This window comes from Microcaecilia unicolor, chromosome 5 (assembly GCF_901765095.1).
Source record: "Microcaecilia unicolor chromosome 5, aMicUni1.1, whole genome shotgun sequence".
Taxonomy (NCBI): domain Eukaryota; kingdom Metazoa; phylum Chordata; class Amphibia; order Gymnophiona; family Siphonopidae; genus Microcaecilia; species Microcaecilia unicolor.
This window is the reverse complement of record NC_044035.1, coordinates 184,379,475-184,403,350: the sequence shown is the minus strand read 5'-3', so window position 1 is coordinate 184,403,350 and position 23,876 is coordinate 184,379,475. Positions and strand designations below refer to the sequence as shown.

The following is a 23,876-nucleotide window of genomic DNA, read 5'->3' as shown; positions in this document are numbered from 1 at the left end:
GGAGCATATAGCTCAGGCAACCACTAGAGCTGGTGATGTCACTTCCCTACCCCTATGCAACTTTTTAGTGCACTCAGGTCTGCTTTTGCTCCTCTTTCTCCATCTGTGCAGTATTGAGTCTTTGGGGCCTTCCAACCCCAACAATAGGTGATTTCTACTACACCAAGGAATCCAAATTCACACTGTTAAAATGTCCAGGGGTATAAAATATAACCCGTTCTATATGCCCTAGAGGAGAAAAATATGCCCTATAAAGCACTGTTATGTTTTTTTAATCTGTGGATAAATAAGAAGTCATCAACAATCTCAGCATTCAATCTAGCTCTCCTGTCTTCCACAGTCCTTCCTGGAATAGAAGTTGTATTCTTAGAAGATGTGCTTGTAGCAGGATGTACAGGATCCCCCATGCAAATTTTGCTAGTTGTGGCCAGTATGCTTGCATGTTTTTCCAAAAAATCTAAATATCTTTGTAGGCATCACTTAAACAAATAACAGTCCAATTCATTAACAGGCTTCAAAGTAGAAAATGACACGGGGACAAAGTTTGTCCCCTGTCCCTGTGGGCTCTGTCCTCATCCCCTCCCCATTCCATTGGGATCTATCCCCATACCCATGGGATCTGTCCCTGCCCCGTCCCCACGAGCTCTGTCCTCGATCGTGTATTAATCAAGTGATTCACAGGAAGACGCAGCAGAGATTTCTCAGCCACGTTCAGGTGCCGAAGACAATTGAAGTGATTTGATAACACATGAAGACTTTTATCCAGTTACAGGCACTGGGATTGGATTGGATTGGATTAAAACTCACAGTGCAAACAATGGTTGTGAGGAATAAGAGATAAGTGGACGGTTTATCTTATGAAAAGGTTTGAACAACAAACATTTCAGTGCACATAGTAATTTGTGCCAACCGCTACATAGAGATGAACATTTGATGTTACGCTTAACCGAGCCATTTGCTGTCAATTTTCAAAGTTTTTGATTTAGTCTTCAGCAGTATGAATGTGGAATGAGTGACAACTTAATATATGTTTTTAGTCATTTGTGAGTTTATAGGAATTAAGATAGATTGTTATAATAAACGGTGTGTATTAATTTACAATAAGTAGTTGAGAAAATTATTTATTCTGGAGTCCTTAGGAATATTCAGTTAAAATTTAATGCCAAGAAGTGTAGAGTGATGCACTTGGGGTGCAGAAACCCAAAAGAGAGATACCGGATAGGAGGGGAGAGATTAGTAAGCTCGACTCAGGAGAGACCTTGGGGTGTTGGTGTATGAGGATCTGAAGATGAGGAAACAATGCAACAAGGCGATGGCTGTGGCCAGAAGGATGCTAGGCTGCATAGAGAGGGGCATAACCAGAAGAAGAAAGGAGGTGTTGATGCCCCTCTACAAGTCATTGGTGAGGCCCCACTTGGAGTATTGTGTTCAGTTTTGGAGGCTGTATCTTGCTAAAGATGTAAAAAAAAAAACTGGAAGTGTTGCAAAGAAAAGCTACAAAAATGGTATGGGATTTGCGTTGCAAACCGTACGAAGAGAGACTTGCTGACCTGAACATGTATACCTTGGAGGAAAGGAGAAGCAGGGGTGACATGATACAGATGTTCAAATATTTGAAAGGTATTAATCCGCAAATAAACCTTTTCCAGAGAAGGGAAGGCGCTAGAACTACAGGATATGAATTGAAGTTGAAGGGGGGCAGACTCAGGACTAATGTCAGGAAGTATTTTTTCACGGAGAGGGTGGTGGATAGGTGGAATTCTCTCCCGCGGGAGGTGGTGGAGATGAAAACGGTAATGGAATTCAAACATGCGTGGGATACACACAAAGGAATCCTGTTTAGAAGGAATGGTTCCAGGGAATCTTAGTGGAGATTGCGTGGTGACGCCAGTAATTGGGAAACAAAATGGGAGCTGGGCAGACTTCTACGGTCTACGCCCTGATCGTGACTGAATAGATAGGGATGGGCTGGAGTGTAAATTTTAAGGGGCTTCGATGTTAGCTTCAGAATTTAGTACAAGAACAATACTGGGCAGACTTCTATAATCTGTGCCCTGAGAAAGGCAAGGACAAATCAAACTCGGGTATACATATAAAGTATCACATACCATGTAAAATTAGTTTATCTTGTTCGGCAGACTGGATGGACCGTACAGGTCTTTATCTGCCGTCATTAACTATGTTACTATCCTGGTGGGAGAAAGAATTCTTGCCTTGCACTTATTCTCTGAAACAATCTAATGCTGCCAGTCATACCTTCAAGGAAGCAAGAGCTAATCTCTTATCTAGTCCTTCCTGCAAAAAATCCAAAATGTCAGGAACAAATGACTAGAAAGCAGTGGCGCAGCCAGACCCAGTATTTTGGAAGGGCTCAGAGCTAACTTCGATGGGCCCTTCCATGGCACGGCACAGCATGGCATGGCACTCCATAACCCCCCCCCCCCCCCCAAGATATTCACCCACCCCACATCAACATCTCTCCTCCTCCGCGGCGTTCCAGCATCTGACCGCACTTAAGATACACCAGAGAGGGATGGGGTTCAGCGACGGGAGGGCAGATACCGGGATGCTGTGGATGAGGAGAGATGTTGATGTGAGGAGCTGCCGCTGGGTAGGCCTGAGCCAAAAATGGGTGGGCCTGAGCCCACCCAGGCCCACCCGCAGCTACGCCACTGCCAGAAAGGAACACCCTTTTCTGTACTCCAAGCTTCAAAGATCTACCATTTCCTAATATAAACTAAAGAAGTAGATGGAAGATAAGAGGGTCCAGATCACTCTTCCTGAGTAACCTTTCTTTCTTAACTGCATCCTCTCAAGTGCCAAGCCATAAGACAAAATGGAGACATGTCTTGTGCTGAATGGACCTTGTACTACTACTACTACTTATCATTTCTATAGCGCTACTAGACGTACGCAGCGCCGTACACTTGAACATGAAGAGACAGTCCCCGCTCGACAGAGCTTACAAACTAATTAGGACAAACAGGACAAACAAGAGATAAGGGAATATTAAAGTGAGGATGATAAAATAAGGGTTCTGAACAAGTGAATAAGGGTTAGGAGTTAAAAGCAGCATCAAAAAGGTGAGCTTTTAGCTTAGATTTGAAGACTGCCAGAGATGGAGCTTGATGTACCAGCTCAGGAAGTCTAATCCAGGCATATGGTGCAGCAAGATAAAAGGAACGGAGTCTGGAGTTAGCAGTGGAAGAGAAGGGTGAAGATAAGAGAGATTTACCCGGGGAGGAATGTAGGGAGAGATGAGAGTGGAGAGGTACTGAGGAGCTGCAGAATCAATGCACTTATAGATCAATAAGAGGAGTTTGAACTGTATGTGGAAATGGATAGGAAGCCAGTGAAGCGACTTGAGGAGAGGGCTAATATGAGCATAACGACACTGGCGGAATATTAGTCATGCAGCAGAATTTTGAACAGATTGAAGAAGAGAGAGATGGCTAAGTGGGAGAACTGTGAGAAGCAAGTTGCAATAGTCTAAGCGAGAGGTGATAAGAGTGTGGATGAGGGTTCTGGTAGTGTGCTCAGAAAGGAAAGGGCGAATTTTGCTGATGTTATGGAGAAAGAAACGACAGGTTTTAGCATTCTGTTGAATATGTGCAGAGAAGGAGAGGGAGGAGTCGAAGATGACCCCAAGGTTACGAGCTGATGAGACAGGAAGGATGAGAGTGTTATCCATAGAAATAGAGAATGGGGGAGGAGGAGAGGTTGGTTTAGGGGGAAAGATAAGAAGCTCAGTCTTGGTCATGTTTAGTTTCAGATGGCGCTGAGACATCCAGGCAGCAATGTCAGACAGGCAGGCTGATACTTTGTACCAAGAAGGGAGTCTTGTTGGAGAATATCAAAGGCTGTTCCACCTTCATCCTCACCAGATCTCTGTGCCAAAGCCTTCTGGGTCAGTTCGGAGCCATGAGAACTACCAGTTCTGAAAGCTCCTGTATCTGTTGTAATACCCTGCCTATCAAGGACCACAGGGGAAAGACATACAAAAGACCTGTCTCTGGACAGGGTTGAATCAAAGCATCTATCCTTGCCAACTTTGGATCCTTTCTACGACTGAAGAAGGCCAGTACCTTCACATTCTATGATGTTGCTGTCAGATCTAGGACCAGCAGACCTCAGTGATGCACTAATTGGGAAAGGGCCTCCTCTGTGAGACTCCACGGTCCTGGATCCACTGCATTTCTGTTGAGGAACACTGCTTGCACATTTTGGAGTCCTGCTACATGAGCCGCTGAAATGTCTTCCAGATTCCTTTCTGCCTATTGATGACTTCTTTTTCCTCCATGTTGTTTAAAATGCCACTATAGTCATACTGTGCACATGTCTCCAGGCAACTGACCACCGGGCTTCCTTCTGCAACCAATAACCTTGAGTCCACCTGTCACCACAATGCGCCTCCAATCAGTGAGGCTTGTGGAGTGTCACCTGACTGTTTCATTTGAGGACACTGACTCTCTTCAACCACCAGTCGATACTTTTCTTGGTTTTCTGAGGCAAAGGTAACACTCGGTTATAATCCTGCAACTGAGGATACCACCGAGATAGAAGATATCTTTGCAAAGGGCGCATGTGCATCCTGACCCATAGCACTAAAACCAGGACTGCTGCTTTTGATCCCAACACATGTAGATAGTACCACACAGTTGGTTCATGAAGTTGTCAGATTTCTAATCCGTGAGTGTAACTTCCTCATTCTTTTGAGAGGGAGAAATACTTTACTTACTGCAGTGTCAAATCTGACTCCCAAACATTCCAGAGACTAGGAGGGAACAGTGTTGCTCTTGGAAAAGTCCACTACCCAGCCTAAGTCCTGCAGAAATTGAACTACTCAAGCAGTTACTGTTTCACTGTCTTCTCAGACTATACACGGATCAACCTATTGTCCAAATAAGAATGAACTAAAATCCCCTCTTTTCTTAGGGCACTGGCCATGACTATCATAATTTTTGTAAATATCTGAGAAGCTGTGGCAAGGCCAAACAGAAGAGCACAGAATTGGAACTATTGACCTAATACTCTGAATCTGAGATACTGCTGATGAGACATCCTGATTGGGATGTGAAGATAGGCTTCTGTTAGACTGCTATAATCACCAAGGCCTCTATCCAAAAACTTGGTACTTGTAAAAAACAATTGACTGTTTTGAGATCTAGAATAGGCCAAAACGTTCCTTCCTTCTTTGGAATTACAAAGTGTTTTCTACCCAAGGTGGCACTGGAACCACTGCTTGTAAATGAGTAATTCTTGTTAGGGTCTGCTTGACCGCTATTATTTTTAGATGAAGCAACACAGGGATTCCAGAAACACCTCAGGAAGACGACAAGCAAATTCAGGTGCACATCCATTGTGAATGACTTCTAGTACCCAGAGATCTGTGATTATTTGGGTTCACCTCCACTAGAATGGTGCCAATCATTCCTCCACAAGAGGTATCGGAGAGTAGACCCGCAAACCTTTATTGTGTACCTCTGTGGGAACCTCAAAAAGACTGCCCTCTGAATAGAAATCTCATCCTCTCAGTAGAGCTTACTCTGCCCAGATCTTCAATCTTCTGCAAAATTATATCTTCTAGCCTTGTAAAATGTTCTCTGCCAGAGAACCCTCTAATCACAGAGGACTTAGACCGATCTTCTGATAACCTAGGCACATTGGACTCTGAAAGAGCATTTACCAACTTCTTGAAATCTTCACCAAACAATACACTTCCTTTAAAAAGCAACTCACTAAGTCTGGCCTTAGATGCAATATCCACTGACCAATTCTGGAGTCACAGACAACAGCGAGCCACAACCAGAAACGCCCTAATTAAGTCTGCCAAACAGGACATGCCCAAATCCGAAAAGGTGGAAGATTCCTAAGAGAGGCATGTTCCGAACTCTGTACCAGCTGCTCAGCCCACCTGAAACAAGCACCTCCACACACTGCTGCCTATAACCCTAGAGCAGAGACTTTGAAGGCTTGCATTAACAAAGATTCCATTCTACAATCCTGAGGGTCCTTCAGTGCAGCACCACCTTCCACTGGTATAGTAGTTTTCTTTTTCACAGTTGAAACACTGCATCAACCTGAGGTAGTTTAAACCGATCTGCAGGTTGAGAGTTCTCTGAATAAAGTCGAGACGTAGAATGCTAATGTTCGCATCAGACATTTCCCATTCAGCAGTAATAATATCATCTACTGCCTGAAGACAAGGGAAAACTTTAGATGACTTAAGGATCCCTACCACAAGGGGTCCTGAGGGAAGGAAGGGATGCGAGGACACTCTATTGAAATCTTAAGAGTAGACAAAAGCTGTGCAATTATGGTTGGTAATTCCTCCTTAGGAAAAATGTGGATTATCGAAGGATACTCCTCTGGAGGAACCTCCTCACTCTCAGACAAAAAAATTCCCCTTCTAACTGCTCTTCTGCAGATATATCTTGAATGTCTCCCTTAAGAGAGAACTGACCCAAAGTTCTCCAAAGTCTGGCCCAAATGTAACCTAGGATATTTTCCAGGGTCCACCATAGAAAGTTCCAGAGATGTATTAATCCCCATGGTAGCGGAAGGCATTCCTTTCTCCATACAGAAAGCTTTATGTAACAAAAGGACATACCTGTACCCCTGAGGCTGCAAAAACTGATAAGACAGGGAACAGCAGAGGTAGAGAATTCTACTTGACCTTGAGGCTAATTGCAATGAGCTTGAAAAAGAATCTGCCAAAAAAAAGCTCAATGCCCCAGGCAAATCAGCTGCAACTGACATAGTGAAGGAGGGAGAGTTACACTGCAAAGATGACAGCTCCTTCTCCTAAACTGAAGGTGTGATGTCTGCTGCACAGAGAGCACATTTTCCTGTTGAAAGGTTCGCCTTATGTATTTCACACACACTGCACTTCTTTCCTTCTTCATGCAGAACCACCATTAAGACTTGTGAACAACAAAACTCCAGCAGAGCAAAAAACTCACCTGTCAACAGTAACAACAGTATTTCCACACAAGACTAACTTCCCAGCAGCAGCCAATGCTAAAAAGCACCCCATGTAACAAAGAAACAAACAAATTGCCTGTTGAACTGTATAATTAGTTTGGGCTCTCAAGGAAGTCCAGTACAAGGAACTGTGAGGCATCAATTCCTCAAAAGAAAGGGGAAGCAGAGGAGAATGGGGGCCCTGGAACCTCTAGGTGTGACACCCCAAACAAGAGAGAAAAATTCAGTACTTTTTAAAAATGTCTTTCAGCTTGTCTCCCCCCCTTTTTTTTAACTCACTGCTTGAGAGGCCAAAAAGTTTCTTCCAAAAAAGAAGACAATAAATATTCCTACTAGACTACTGCAGACTGCATAAGATTTCCAGACCTACCACTGAGAAAACTGGCTGGCCAAGCTGCTGCACAGAGTTCTTAAGCTATACATCACAACTCATTAGTTTCTCAGTCTCCACATGCTGGTACGATGGCACAAACACAAGCATCTAGACTGGTCTAGTGGGAAGATAAGGGAGAATAGGTTTAGGCCAGCCTGTCTTTAATGACACAAAACCTGCTGTCACCTATCACTTAACTGGAGAGTACCACAGAATATCCCCGCAGACCGCCAAACAAAAAATTGGGCAGGTCAGGGGTGGTGCTGGGGTTGGCACTGGGGAGGAGCCCGGGGTTATGCAGGTGTTGGCAATATTCAATGCTGGCACCCGCCTAGCTAAGTGGCCTAATTTAGAACAGCTCAAAAGCTGTCCTAAATTAGGCCGCTTAGCTATGCGGGTGCTAGCACTAAATATTAGGCCGGCACCCACATAACTAATTTTTATTTTAAAACACTCCCAATCCCTCTCTTGACCTCTATAATACTCCCCCTCCCTCCTATCCCATGCCATGTCCCTCTCCTCCCTCCCAGAACGAACCCCCACCCCCTGATGTCTAAGTAGGTCCCCTTGGGCCTACCTGTCTCCCTAATGGTCCAGCGGGGGTCTTTGGGGGCAGGAGCACAGCCCCCTTGTTACTGCCCCCTCACGGCTGCCTGTCAAAATGACTGCTGCGACCTCTTGTAGCAGCTCATAGTACTTCATGTAGTACTGCGAGCTGTCACAAGACGTCACAGTAGCCATTTTGAAATGGAGCCATGAGAGGGCAGGAGCAGATGGCTGCACTTCTGCCCCCAAAGACCCCTGCTTAACCACCATTGAGACAGATAGGCCCAAGGGGAAGGGGAGTGTCTTAGGGCATCACAGCCGGGGGGTAGGAGAGAGGAGGATCAGGAGGGATTTAGAAAAAAAAAAACAGTTATGCAGGTGCCGGCCCAATATTCAGCGCCATCACCCACATAACTCTCTTATGCAGCCCTGGCTGACTATCGGCTGGGCCCACATAAGTTCCAGAGCAGCCTGCCCACATTTAGCACCCATTATTCAGTGCTGATGCCTGGACATGGCTTGGCACTGAATATTTGGGGCTAATTTAGCCTGCGACGGTTAGTGTTTAACACTGACCATTGCCGGCTGAATATCAGAGGGGATAGTCTATAAAGAAAAATAGGCGCTTACTTTCCATTATAGTTTGCCCGGCCAATATTCAGCCCACAGAAGGCAGGCTGGCTACATGCCTCGATTGATGCTGAGCCCAGATATTGAATGCCGGGCCGTTTCTGTTGACTGGCATTGAACATCCTTTTTTCCTTTTTTTTTTGGCCAGCTGAAACTTAACCAGTCAAGTTAATATTCAGCACTGGCTGCTTAAGTTTATAGAGGCCAAAGATAGGCCTGCTATTTCAGCGGTCTGATTTAGCCACTAAACAGCCAGTGAAGCGCTGAATATTTGCAGCTAGCCGGTTAGCCACTATGCATTAAGCGCTAATATTCAGAGGAGATAACCAGCTATCTCATGCTGTATATTAGCGCCTAGCTGGCTAAGTGCTATTAACAGCACTGAATATCGGCTGATACTAGTCTAACTGGGTATATACACACTTAGCGGTGAGCACTTATTCCAGCTGTAGAGCTGGCATAAGTGTTTGCACCTAAGCTCCAGTGATACCTAAGTAACTTATTCTGTGAGTTACATGTGTAAATGTGCGCCCCCCCCCCCCCCAAAGTGTGCCCTGAGTCCTCTCTTGTGCATCCTCACCTGTAAAATACACACTGCCATTGATATGTACAGAATAGCATATGATAGTATTGTAAACATTTATATGTGCAACTAATGAATAAATGTTAGCTCCTACTTTATAGAATTGCTCCCATATGAAACACACATCTGCATACAGTAACTTCCTTTAGTACCTGGGGATCATTACAAATACTCCATGGGACTGCAATGCCCTGGTATGTCTTAGTCACTTCTGTTTTTATTTAAAATAAAATGTAAATGCATTTTTTTAAGAAGAAAGGATAAAAGAACTGTAGTCTTTCAAAGACATCTGCAGCAATGTAAGAGGAGATGCAGACCATGCTATCGAGGTTATTATTATTATTTGTTACATTTGTATCCCATATTTTCCCACCTATTTGCAGGCTCAATGTAGCTTACTTAGAGGGGCATAATCGAATGCTAACGCCCATCTCCATGGGCGTCTATGTCCGAGAACGGGTACGTGAAGGGGTGGGACAGACCATATTTTCGAAAAAAATGGGCGTCCATCTTTCATTTCGAAAATACGGTTTGTACGGACCAAAATGCCATGGATATTTAGTTGTTTGTGAGCTGGGCATTTTTTTTTTTTTTTTAGCGATAATGGAAAATAAAAACGCCCAGCTCAGAAACGTCCTAATCCAAGGCATTTGGTCGTGGGAGGTGCCAGGATTCATAGTACATTCGCCCCCCTGACATGCCAGGACACCAACTGGACACCCTAGAGGTCAATGCGGTGGACTTCAGAAAACGCTTCCACATGCATAGCTCCCTTACCACGGGAGCTGAGCCCCCAACCCCCCTAATCCAAAACCCTCTACCCACAAATGTACAACACTACCATAGCTCTTAGGGGTGAATGGGGCACCTATATGTGGGTACAGTGGGTTTTGGAGGCCTCCCTTTTACCAGCACAAGTGTTACAGGTAGGGGGGATGAGTCTGGGTCCGCCTGCCTGAAGTGCACTGCGGTACCCACTAAAAGTGCTCCAGGGACCTGCATACATGCAGGCCTCTAGGACTTGTTGCTGCTACTGTATATAACCTTGCCACACCAGTTGACACCTGAAGACTAATCTCTTAGAAAAAGTCCTTTATTTGAATAAGCACGTTTACTCACAGTTAACTGCAGATCAGAGGTTTGTCCCACTAGCAAAGAGTCTTCCTGGTACTGAGATTAGCAGTAGGTCAGAGCTGGCAGAATGCTGTACAATGCCCTCTTTCAGCAACATTCAAGGTAAGAACTAGTTCTGTAACGTGGCTAACACATGAAAGGGATCTAAAACTGTGTTACAAAAATGGCAACTACCTCATGGACTACCGGAAACAAAACAGGGCACACTCTGACCCAGTAAGCAGGGGGAAAAGCACCATGGGAGTAGAGCCTACCAACATCGTGAGCATTTAACACAAGCTACTGGAATCACGGAGCCCAATACCCTACACCCACCACAATGCATTGCTGATGTGACTCTGCAGTGCGCATAACAGAAAGGGTGTCACACTCACCCGAGAGCCACATCAGAACCAGGGAAAGGCTGTCACAGGATAGAACACATTCTGCTGTCATAGAGGTGGGTACGGCATTTGAGGCTGGCATAGAGGCTGGAAAAAAAAGTTTTTAAAGTGGGGTTTTTTTTGGTGGGAGGGGGTTAGTGACCACTGGGGGAATCAGGAGAGGTGATCCCTGATTCCCTCCGCTGGTCATCTGGTCAGTTGGGGCACTTTTTGGGGACTTGGACCTGAAAAAAAAGGGTCCAAATAAAGCGGACCAAATTCTCGTCCAAAACGCCCTTCTTGTTTCGATTATCAGCTAAAGATGCCCATCTCTCCTCGGCCGATAACCGCGCCCCAGTCCCACCTTCGCCACTCCTCCGACACGTCCCTGTCAACTTTGTTCGTTCCTGCGACGGAGTGCAGTTGAAGACGACCAAAATCGGCTTTCGATTATACCGATTTGGTCGCACACGGGAGAAAGACGCCCATCTCCCGATTTGGGTCGAAATATGGGTGTCTTTCTCTTTCGAAAATAAGTTGGATAGTACCGTAAAGGCATTCGCCAATTCCGGTATGAACAAATAATAAAGATATGTGTAACAGACACATTAGGGAATCGTAGGAAGGAAGAGTTAAATAATGTCCAGAACGAGCTTTGGTTTCATTTGTTGCAGGGTACAGGCATTTAAGTTGGATCGGTAAGGTATGCCTTTTTGAACAGGTAGGTTTTTAGTGATTTCCGGAAGGTTAGGTGGTCATACATTGTTCAGTTAGTTGCTGGGTTTTAATCTTTTCCATTGCCTAAAAGCAGGGGCGTAGCCATGGGTGGGCCCAGGTGGGCCTGGAACCACCGTCTTGGCTTAGGCCCACCGAAAATTCTGACACCATTATGGCTGGCGGGGATCCCGAAGCCCTGCCAGCTGAAGATGTGCTTCGGCAGCCAGAAAAAGTGATTTTCCTACCTGCTTCAGCTGCCATCGCTTTCCACCCATTGCTGCAGCACCAACCCCCCCACCCCCCACCCCTTGCGCATGCTTGTTTTTTATGCATGCCTGAACACCAAGCATGTGCAGGAGGGGAGAGACCAGAGCGGTGGCAATGAGCACAAAGTGCCGCCGGCTGCAGCAGGTAAGAAAATCACTTGTTCTGGCCCCTGAAGGACATCTTCAGCTGGTGGAGTTTGGGGATCCTTCCACCAGCTCAGGAATTTATTTTATGTTTGTGGTCGGTGGTGCGGGGCAGGGGCAAAAAGCACACATGCGGGGGGGGGGGGGGGGGGGGGGGGGGGGTGGGATTGTATGTGGGGAAGGGAAGAAAGTGCATGGGGGGGGGGGGAATTGTATGTCCCCACAGTTTGGGTTCAGGTCCGTCCAGAATACTATGTCTGGCTATGCTACTGGCCTAAAGTATTTATTCACTTACACCAGCATCCTCTGTGCCAAGGATCCATGGGTTTCCTGAGAGATCCAGGTGATGTAGTGAGGTACTGAACGCTTCATTGGAAACAAGAGATCGGGATAAACTATTCATCCCTAAACAAGGGGAAAGAAAAAAACATAAAATAAAGAATGAATGCTTTTAGGGGCAATGCCAACTCATGACATCCTAGTGCCTCAGCTATAGGATCTGCTTTTATATGTCAGTGGTACAAGTCCAGACTTTTAACATTGCTAATCTACATTTCCCGACAGGCCTCAGTAAAAAGTGAAAAAGATACAATAGAAGGGTGAGCTCAGCTAGGTGACAGCAGATGGAGACCTCTCAGAAGCCATAATAACTAAAAACATTTATTATAGGCAAGACCCACCACCCCCAAGAAGTTCCTTTGGAAAGGAACCATATTAAAACTTAATGGGGTCAATATTCAATGCGATTTAACTAGGCAGAAATGGCTCCTGGTCAGTTAAATTGCCTGTTTGGGGCTTAACTGGTCATTTTCAGCAGCATTTTACCACTTAGTGCTGTTGAAAATAATTGACTAGCGCCAAACTCAAAACTGGCTATTTTGGCGGTGTTTCAGGAGTAGAGTCAGCACTTGACTGGTTAAATGCTGATATTTAGAACTTAACCAGCCAGGTTAACCAAGTAAATAGGACCACATAAAAGTCAGTCCTATCTTTATGTGGTAAACCATAGCTAGTTAAGTGCTGAATATTGTACTTAGCCAGCTTCACCAACCTGGAAATTCAATTCTGGTGACTGTACATGTCCCGGCATTGAATTTTCGGGTTAAGTGCTGGCAGCAGTCAGCAAAACGCTGATCGCTGCTGGCTGAATATTGGATCCAATAGTCCTCTAAGGTTGGTTAATGCTCATGTGTAATAATGTACTACACACTAAGGGGGTACATATGCATAGGTGAAGGTATTTATTCCAGCCATAGGACTGGCATAAGTGTGTGTGCTTAAGTGCCAGCGATACACGAGGGGCATAATCAAACGCGAACGCCCATCTCCATAGGCGTCTATGTCCGAAAACGGGTATGTGAAGAGGCGGGACAGACCATATTTTCGAAAAAAAATGGGTGTCCATCTTTCATTTTGAAAATATGGTTTGTACGGACCAAAATGCCATGGATTTAGTCGTTTCTGAGCTGGGCGTTTGTTTTTTTTAAGCGATAATGGAAACTAAAAACACCCAGCTCAGAAACGTCCTAATCCAAGCCATTTGGTCATGGGAGGGGCCAGGATTCATAGTACACTTGCCCCCTCACATGCCAGGACACCAACTGGACACCCTAGAGGTTTGTGCTGTGTACTTCAGAAAATGCTCCCACATGCATAGCTCCCTTACCACGGGTGCTGAGCCCCCAACCCCCCTCCCCCCAAACCTACTACCCACAAATGTACAACACTACCATAGCTCTTAGGGGTGAATGGGGCACCTACATGTGGGTACAGTGGGTTTTGGAGGCCTCCCATTTACCAGCACAAGTGTTACAGGTAGGGGGGATGGGCCTGGGTCCGCCTGCCTGAAGTGCACTGCGGTACCCACTAAAAGTGCTCCAGGGACCTGCATACACGCAGGCCTCTAGGACTTGTTGCTGCTGTATAACCTTGGCACACCAGTTGACATCTGAAGACTAATCTCTCCGAAAACATCCTTTATTGGAATAAGCACGTTTACTCACAGTTAACTGCAGATCAGAGGTTGTGCCCCACTGGCAATGAGTCTCGCTGGCAGTAGGTCCAAGCTGGCAGAATGCTGTACAATGCCCTCTTTCAGTAACATTCAAGGTAAGAACTAAGTTCTGTAACGTGGCTAACACATGAAAGGGATCTAAAACGGTGTTACAAAAATGGCCACTACTACCTCATGGACTACCGGAAACAAAACAGGGCACACTCTGACCCAGTAAGCAGGGGGAAAAGCACCATGGGAGTAGAGTCTACCAACTACCAACATTGTGAGCATTTAACACAAGCTACTGGAATCACACAGTAACATAGTAACATAGTAAATGACGGCAGAAAAAGACCTGCATGGTCCATCCAGTCTGCCCAACAAGATAAACTCATATGTGCTACTTTCTGTGTATACCCTACTTTGATTTGTACCTGTCCTCTTCAGGGCACAGACTGTATAAGTCTGGCCAGCACTATCCCCGCCTCCCAACCACCAGCCCCGCCTCCCGCCACCGGCTGTGCCACCCAATCTCGGCTAAGCTCCTTAGGATCCATTCCTTCTGAACAGGATTCCTTTATGTTTATCCTACGCGTGTTTGAATTCTGTTACCATTTTCATTTCCACCACCTCCCGCGGGAGGGCATTCCAAGCATCCACTACTCTTTCCCTGAAAAAATACTTCCTGACATTTTTCTTGAGTCTGCCCCCCTTCAATCTCATTTCATGTCCTCTCGTTCTACCGCCTTCGCACCTCCGGAAAAGGTTCGTTTGCAGATTAATACTTTTCAAATATTTGAATGTCTGTATCATATCACCCCTGTTTCTCCTTTCTTCCAGAGTATACATGTTCAGGTCATCAAGTCTCTCCTCATACGTCTTGTAAAGCAAATCCCTTACCATTCTCGTAGCTTTTCTTTGCACCGCTTCAATTCTTTTTACATCCTTCACAAGGTACGGCCTCCAAAACTGAACACAATACTCTAGGTGGGGCCTCACCAATGACTTATACAGGGGCATCAGCACCTCCTTTCTTCTGCTGGTCACACCTCTCTCTATACAACCTAACAACCTTCTAGCTACGGCCACCACCTTGTCACACTGTTTCGTCGCCTTCAGATCCTCAGATACTATCACCCCAAGATCCCACTCCCCGTCCGTACCTATCAGATTCTCCCCGCCTAATGCCCTGCCCATACTCCACCTATGTGTATACCCACCTGTAAAATACATGCTATGTAAGATATGCATAGGTATGTATCCAGTATGTATGCAAGTATATGTTAAAGTATTCTAAACATTTAGGGGAGAAGGTTTCAAGGTGCAGTAAAAGGCATGTTTTTACCGCACCTTGATTTACCTTAGGAGTCAGCAACCTGTAGTACTGAGATGCTGCAGGTTGCTGACTCCATGATAAATGAATAACTCAGCTTGCACACCACCTCTAAAGCAGCTTTATTCCAGTGGCCCAGGAACATGAGACTTCAAAGCTGTGGCCCAATGCTCCTCTGCCAGAGCTTAAAGGGACCACGCTGCTATCTAGATTCCCCCATCCCCCTCATCAAAGCCCCACCCTCGATTCAGGATCTCCTTCTCCTGATCAAACTCCCATCCCCTGATCCAGACCACCCACCCCGAGATCTCACTTCCAACCCCAATCCAGACCCCTCTCATCCCCTTAGCTCCCCCCCCCCCCAACCTCAAGGACTAAAGGGCTCTGTACCTGGTGGTCCAGTGATCCAAGGACAGAAGTGATTTCCAGTCACTCCTGCCCTGCCAGTGCCACCTCCTAACAAGCATCAGCTAACAAGCCTTTAGGCCTTGAATGATGGAGAGGGCACCTTAGGGAGTTAAGGGAGTCTAGATCGGAGGCGGTAGGAGTTGGATTGAGGAGTGGGGGGTCTGGATCAGAACTATGGTCTCTCCCTTCTTGCCCTTCCCACGATGCAGCACTTTTCTCCCTCTTTGTCCTCCTCCCCCCCCTTGAAGGAAGGACCTAGGATTGGTTGAAGCAGCCTGCTATTGCTAAGGGTGCTGGCAGTGCACAGAAAGATTAATCGTAGCAAGGAAAGAGAGGTACTGGATTGTGCAGGGGGGGTGGCAGGAGGGCAAACAGGATGGAAGTAAAATCCTGCATTTTATACAGAATTACATTCTCATTGCCAATTCAGAATCTGAATACCTACCTTTAACAGTCATGAATGTTTTTGCTAAAGCTAGGCATTTGAGTCCATTTTGCCTTTTCTCAAAGTGATGGCTTAAGGCAATTATTCCTGTGAACAGCAAAAAATTCAGGTAAATGACAGCATTCTGTCAATTACAAGAAATCATTACAATAATTTGCAGTTATTCAGCTAATCTTACCCAGCCAAAGAGATCTAATATTGTATTTATGTTATGCGGGTAGGTGCTTTGTGCCCTTTCTTGAGGGAGATGGAAGATAAATACCAGAAAAGAATAGAAGAAACTCAGTTAGTGAACATGCAGTTGGATTCTCTAGGCAGAACAAGGCTGTAGTTTGTTACAATCCATTACACTGTACACATTAGTGCAGATGGAAGACTTTAACAAACTAAGGCTAGTATCCCTCTTGTTAAAGTGTCAAAGCATCTATAATGAGGGTTCAACAACACAGAGATACTATAGAGGCACTTTTTAATAGCCTACTTTTTCTGTGATTAATTTCCATGCATATGCATGTATTTTCAAAAATATGCACATAAATGCAAACCCTGCCTCCAGGAATACTTGTACTCAGTCCAGGTAAAGTTGGGAATGTAGAGGCATGTTACTTTACATGCAAGCTGGAAACAACTGTATAAACAACTATTTTAATGCATGCAGCACTGCTTCACATCCAGAAATTACTTCTACAATTTCTTTCTCTGTAAACTCTCACCAGGAATTTATACAGAGGCATTATTGCCTCATTTTTCCAATTTCTCATATGCTTTCTGGTATTCTTTTGGCTTTTGTTGATGCCATGTCATACTGTTTGACCTTTAGATCATGTGACATGATAATTCCAAATCTCTCTCTTGTTTAGTGCACATCACTACTTTCCCCCTTGTGTTGTACTTCCTGCTCCTTTGGGGTTCTACCATCCAAATGCATGACCTTGCAATTTTGAACATTAACTTGTGCTTGCCACTCCCCAAACTTTATATTGCTCCTCATCTTTTCTGCCCCTTCCGGGCTGAACACCCTGTTGCAGATTTTAATATTATCTTTAAAAAGGCAAATGTTTCCCAACAGCCCCTCAGAAATACCTGCCACATAAATGTTGAGCAGTACTAGAGTCAGGACCAATCCCTGCAGTAACTCCTCTTTCTTCAGAGTGAACTCTAAGCCACTGCCTTTTGTTGCATTTGTCTCATCCAGTCAGAAGCTGTGGCTTTCTTTTTTTAATTTTAGGTTCAACCATTTCCTCCTACTTACTTTTTTTTTTTTTTGCATGCCAAATCAAGTGGACTGTGCTTCAGTGCACTGAGGTTTTCTTTTACCTAGGGATATTTTACCCTTTTATATCTTCCACCCAAATCAGTCCAACCTCTGCAACAGTAATCCTTAGCCAAAAGCCACAATTCCCTCCAAAACCTAGATGCAATTGGGGCAAAGAACAACCTTTTCTTTCGCTTAGAACTGACAGCTTCGATGCAGCATCCCCATAGCTAGCCTAAAGACTTGGTTAATACCCTTCTCTTCCACCTCAAAAAACCCTAGGGTCTTACTTAGTACCTCACAGCAATATGCCACTCAGCCAATGTGCTAGTTCTCAATAATGTTCACCTTGAATTCCATCACTAGCAATATGCTTCATACCTCGGTCTTCCAGCTGGTTGCCAGAAAGGTTTACTGTATGTAGAACTGAGCCTGGATGGTCTTTTAGCATATGTGCCATCCTCAAAGCAAATTCACTGAGAAGGAAACAAAGTACAGGTCTTAGATGCAATTTCTGTTTTCAGATAACATAACCATGGTTTAATAATGAACAGCACCCAGATGATCCAGGTGTCTGAAGTGAACACACTTTAAAGTATAAGAATTGATCCAAAAAGGGACAGCATTCAATCTGTTCCGTGCTTAAACACAAAAACTAGAGCCCGTCTGGGCAAGGAGTGGCACAATCTTTTTGAAAGCTAAATAATCCAAAATAAATTCAGATTAAACTCAAGAAATCAGTCCTTACTTTTGTACAAATGAGTAATACTTCTTTGGACCTCAGTGGCTTCTTGTTTTTTTAACAAAGTGTTGTTATTGGACTAAAAATAATAACCACAGAAATAACTTTCATAATGCAGGATTCTGATGACGGTGGCCCACAGAGATTAAGAACAACAGCTTGACCACTCAAATCATTTTCTAATCCTTAGAGGAATCATAATCAAATATTTGGCTGTCAACACTGTACAACATAAAGCAAAATAAACATCAACAAACAACAAACAAATCAACATAGTCTCCACATCCACATACAACCCTAGTGGTGCACAGTAGGGGGATTCACTAAGTGCACCATATTAGTGCAATGTCCTGCATCATTTTTGGCCTTTTATCCTCCTCACTGCCTAATCCTCTCCTTGTTACCTTTTGCCTCTCCCTTCCAGACACCCCTCCCTATTAGTGTATAAAGAAAAGCTGTCAGTGTTCCCACAATCAGGGTTGTTGCAAAGGGTGAACATGCAGAGAGACTGTCCAAGACACTAGGGCTCATTTTCAAAGCACTTAGGGCCAGATGCACTAAACTTTACGAGCCAATAACGAGCCATTAACGAGCAAGTAGTAAACCCTGGCATGCACTAAATACTTTTTTCCGAGGACAGTAGCAGCTAACGCAAGCGGAATGCAGATGAGCAAATTGTGTAGAAACCCTATTGAAATGAGATGCACTAAGCTTTTCCGCTTGCCCTAATGCTGGAAAACGCTGGGAAATCTAACGAGAGGTCTGTACCTCTCGTTGGGGCTGCACGGGCTTGGAAAACTTATAAAATGTTTAAAAAAAAAATCAGGAGGGGGCAAAAACGACCAAGTGCTCGTCAGGAGCGTCCTTTATGGACATTCTTCACTGTAGTGTATTATAAAAAAAATCACAGGCATCCGCTGCACCTACCATGGTACGCCGTACGCTGCTCCCCCCTGCATTCAAATCAGAGCTTTCCGCAGCCCCGGCCCCCCCCCCCCTCCCTTGAAATGAAACTTCCCCGTCATCCTCGCCCCCCTGTGGCCCTGCCCCCATCAAGGTCGTCACCGCCGCTCCCCCCTCCATCTGCCACCGGGCCCTCACAGCGCCTCTCACCTCCATGTGAAGGCGCTGCACCGGCAACAACAGCTGATCACCTCTCCGGACTTCCCTCGTTTCCTACCTGGCCCGCCCTTGTCTCACGGAGGTGAGAGGCGCTGTGAGGGCCCGGTGGCAGATGGAGGGGGGAGCGGCGGTGATGACCTTGGTGGGGGTGGGGCCACGGGGGGGCGGAGGATGATGGGGAAGTTTCATTTCAAGGTAGGGAGGGAGGGGGGCCGGGGCTGCGGAGGTGAGAGGCGCTGTGAGGGCCCGGTGGCAGAAGGAGGGGGGCGGGTGGAGGGGGGAGCGGCGGCAGCGATGACCTCATGGGGGGTGGGGGTGGGGCCACGGGGGGCGGAAGATGGTGGAGAAGCTGTCATTTCAAGGAAGGAAGGAAGGGAGGGAGGAGGGCCGGGGCTGCGTAAAGTTCTGATTTCAATGGAGGGGGGAGGGGGAAGCGGGGAGCGGCGACCTCGGGCGGGGGGTGGGGGGCAAGGCCGTCCATAAAGGACATCCATAAAGGATGTGTTTGTTTGTGGGGTGTTTTTGACGTCCTTGGCATGCGCAGAGCAGCCAGCATAACGCTTGGCTGCTCTGCGCATGCTCTACCGGCTGATTATCCGATGGTTTTACGAGGGATTAGAGCAGCTCATTTGCATTCCCTTTCCTTCATGCATAGCCGTTCCCTACCGATTCGCTATGGAATTCGGTAGGGAAAGGCTCTAATGACGACTTTAGTGCATCTTGGCCTTAGACCCTATAGAAAACTATGGAACTTTGTAAGTCTAAGTGCTTTGAAAATGCCTCTCAAAGTGGGGTGGGGGGGGGAGAACCTTGCTGCCCTTTTGAGGCAGTCTATGAATTGATGAGCAAAAGACCCCAAATGAAAGGGGGAGGGGAACTCTGAAAATGACCTTGCTCTATTTGTCAAGCAACTATCCTGAACCTGAGTACCATGATAAAAGAAGATGAGATGCAGGACTGGTGATAAAGGGCAGACAAATGACCATCTTTGCTTGTTTACTTCTTAGTAGTATACTGCTGCCTTCTTACAAATAATGGGCCAGGCCAATGCTTGCCTCCTCACCTCAGGCTCTCGTCTCTCTTTGTTCTGCCCCCATACTTGTGTGTGCATGTTTACATCTGCTTTGTATTTGCAGTTGCAGCACGTAAACCAAAGCGTGATTTCCTGCTACAGCTCATAATTTCTGAATAAGTGCTACTGCAGGAGAGACTCTTGTGAGTGAGGTCTTTGACTGGCGGAGCTTGGCATCCCTGCCAGCCAGAAAACACAGGTGCCAAAGATGAGGGGGCCCAAGCCCCCGAGGCCCCCACCCATAGCTACTTCACTGCTTCTGACCCTACTGGTTCTTTCCACAGCCCCTTAGACTCATGTGGGTATTCTTTGCACCTCTCCCTGCAAAGCAGAAATCTCCATTTTAGGTTTAGAAAGCAAGCAATTCACAGCTTTTTCAACTCTTCCCCCTGGAAATGATTCTTCCTTTTAACAGATTCAGAATCAAACCACAAAAGACGTGGGAGGCGACTATCAGCATGGACTACCATTAAGATGGGTTATTTTACTGTTAACCCGGATTATTAGTTACTAGGTCTCATTGCATAAAATGTGACTTGTACTAAAATAGCACAAGTTACTGGTAAAATAGCCCATCTTAACAGTAGCCCACGCTGATAACTTCCTCCCTCCCTCATCCTGCTTTATTTGAACAGAACAGAACTTAATGCAGCATTCTTGTTTCTGATATCTGCAGTAAGGGCCCCTGCGGCAAAAGGAGGCCTGCCTTTTTAACATGCGCTGAGGTCCCCTTTACCGCAGTTGGTAAAAGGGTAGTCTTTCTTTTCTGCAGGAAATGGCCATGCGACAAGTAAAGCACTTGCCGCGCTGCCATTTAGGGGAGCCCTTACCGCCACCCATTGAGGTGGAGGTAAGGGCTCCTGCACCAACCCGGCGGTAACCAGGCAGTGTGCAGTACTGCCCGATTACCTCCAGGTACACCCCGGCGCTACAAAAAAAATATTTATATTTTTAGCGCCGGAAATGATGGCTCGCTGGGAGTGGGAAGTACCAATGGACTGCTGCAGTAGCCCGGCGGTACTTCCTGTTTTGTAAAAGGGGCCCTAAGTTAGCTGTTTACTATTTGTAATCAACAGTTGAGATTAAAAAAGTGACTCTCCTCTTAAAATTTTGGTCTGGTTTAGCTCACTGTTTAGTAATATATGGAAGTATGTGTTATGAGAACAGTGCATCCTTCCTTCCTTTTGTGTTCTCAAAGCACTATCCCCTGAATTCTATGTTTAGTGCTACGAATTGCGAGCGCATTTGGGCGCGCACTCAATTTGCATGTGCAATTTAATTGAATGAGTCAATTAGAGCTGATAATTGTGCCCTAACAATCAATTATCGGTGCAAACTGGAGTTAATTTGGATTTATGTGCACAAAGTTAGGCGCCGGGATCTGATGCACATTTTACATGTAGGTCCATAAAGGGGGCATGGCCATGGGAGGGTTATGGGTGGATCAGGGGCATTCCTTCAATTTATATGTGTTTTTATAGATAATTTATGCATGTGAATTTACACCAGTTGGTGTAAATCCTTGCGACTAAAGATAGTCGTGGATTCTGGTATAACTGCTATACTTTAAATGGTGCCTAACCTTGAGTGCTGTTTATAGAATAGCGCTTTTTTGGCGCTGATTTTTCGACGCTATTTATAGAATTTTGTACCATATATCTTTGTATGTCTCTCTCTCAGTCCCTTACCTCTTTCAGTTTCCCTCTCCTTCCTTCCTGCCCATAACATTTGAAGCTGTCATAGATCCTGGTATCCCCTTTCACATTTCATGTTCAGGAGAGAAGGAGGGGGACAGCAGCCACTGGGAGATTTAAGAGATGTCATGCTTTAATCCCTCCAGTGGACAGCTGCTCAATCAGGGCACCTTTTTGTACCCTAGATGTGCCTGGAATAGGTCTAAATAAGGGCATCCTTCTTTTTAAACATGGATGTTTTTTCCCCTTTGGTAATCGCTCTTGGACATCCAGATATGAGACCCTCCCTAATCCTGCCCTTGCTTTTTGGACATACTGCAGTGTTGGACATCCATTTTATGCTTTTGCAAAATCAGTACTTGGATGTTTCAAGCACCGGCCTTTGGAGACGTCCATATTTTTCAAACGTAAGTGCCATAGAGATAGATACCATCAGCAAAGAACAGCCAAAATATAATCTGCTATGCCTAATTCATATCTCTCAATAGTAATTTATATATGCATAAATATATATATTTGATATATCAGAAGTGCTGCTAGGACATGCAAACTCAAAACCAAATTCTGCCAATGATGAGTTGCTTTATCTATGTGTTCCTTAATCTCAATCCCAGTTTTACCACCCACTCTGACCCTGAGAAAGCCTCTTGATGTCCCTGTTCCTTCACTGGCTCTATGAGAAAGCATTGGGAATAATCTGTGTGGAGCAGCAACCCACAAAACACTGGATCAACAAAAAAGCAGCAGTTCCAACCCTAAAATACAATGGGGTCGATAATCAGTGATTTAACCAGCCAGAAAACTTACAGCTGGATTCACCAGCTTTTCTAGCAGCTCTTACTTCTACTTTTAATGGTCCATCCCACTCTAATTTTGTTATAAACAAATATATAAAGGTTTTTTAATTTATATAGTGGTTATTTTGCTGTTTTTGATTTGGAGTGATATATAGGTTTTGCATAGATAGATATATAGATACATATACTTTATATATGTGCCTTTTTTTGACTTCTCAGGTGCCCTGTGATAAAATCAGGTATATATTCTGAAGCATTAACCTGTCAAGAGGGATCCCAATGAATGAAAGCCACTATTCAAATGCAAATCATTCGCAGTACGTTTAAGCAATCTGAATGTTTTTCCTTACACTTTTAATCCACTGTTTTCTAAAACCAACTCTTCCAGTTTCGTTGACCTACTGATCACATACAATATCTGCTCAGAAATTTCAAGATTCTAGAAGAAAAGGAAAACAAATATATCAATATATTTTGCTGTTCACGCCAATCAATTAATACTTATCTTTTCTGGCTTTGTACTTACCAACTTGAAGTCCTTACAGTACAACCTCGAGAACCACATATTAAAGGATAAGGAGGCTATGCTGAGTGCAAGGTCTCTACAACAGGAAACAAAGACAGCAATGAGAACAGCTACTGTTTGAATGGTTGAAAACTGAAAAGCTAGAGGATGAAGGGGGATGGTGATGATCACCAGTTCTGGGATAGTACCGCAAACTAGTATAAGGCTTACTAGGTCAGAGGACTGGTCTGACTTATGCTCCTTTTACTAAGGTGCTCTATTAGATTTAGCACACACTAACGATTAGTGTGCACTAAATGCTAAGATGCCCATAGGAATAAAATGGGCTTCTTAGCATTTAGCACACGCTAAATCTATTAGCGCACCTTAGTAAAAGGAGCCCTTAGTGACTACCAGGCAGAACCACATGCTCTATAAAGAAATTAATCCTAAAACAAAAGCCAATAAGATTAAGAGTTGACATTGCAAATTTTATATAGATACACAGAGCTAAGGGTACACCTTTAAGAGGACATGATGCAGCCATAGAGAAGGGCTATTGACTACATTAATTACTACATAATTTCTTCACAAAGCAAGCATACAAGTTAACACTGGGGCTCATTTTCGAAAGAGAAAAATGCCTAACAAGTGGCATAAAGCAGCATTTGGACGTTTTTATTTATTTATTTGCTGCATTTATATCCCACATTTTCCCACCTATTTGCAGGTTCAATGTGGCTTACAATATAATACGACAATCATATT

The 23,876-nt window shown here is 45.0% G+C and overlaps 1 protein-coding gene across 1 annotated transcript in view; it reads right to left on the bottom strand.

Annotated features, from left to right (window-relative positions):
- LOC115471308 (capping protein, Arp2/3 and myosin-I linker protein 2-like) overlaps window positions 1–23,876 on the bottom strand; it is a 91,882-nt gene that overhangs the window by 11,113 nt on the left and 56,893 nt on the right. The window contains exons 6-12 of the mRNA XM_030205010.1: window positions 23,130–23,205; window positions 22,954–23,042; window positions 17,558–17,652; window positions 15,922–16,008; window positions 12,035–12,144; window positions 6,030–6,196; window positions 3,828–3,970 (exon numbers count right to left, since the gene is read on the bottom strand). Coding sequence (XP_030060870.1) covers window positions 3,828–3,970; window positions 6,030–6,196; window positions 12,035–12,144; window positions 15,922–16,008; window positions 17,558–17,652; window positions 22,954–23,042; window positions 23,130–23,205 — 767 coding nt within the window. The remainder of the gene's footprint in view (window positions 1–3,827; window positions 3,971–6,029; window positions 6,197–12,034; window positions 12,145–15,921; window positions 16,009–17,557; window positions 17,653–22,953; window positions 23,043–23,129; window positions 23,206–23,876) is intronic.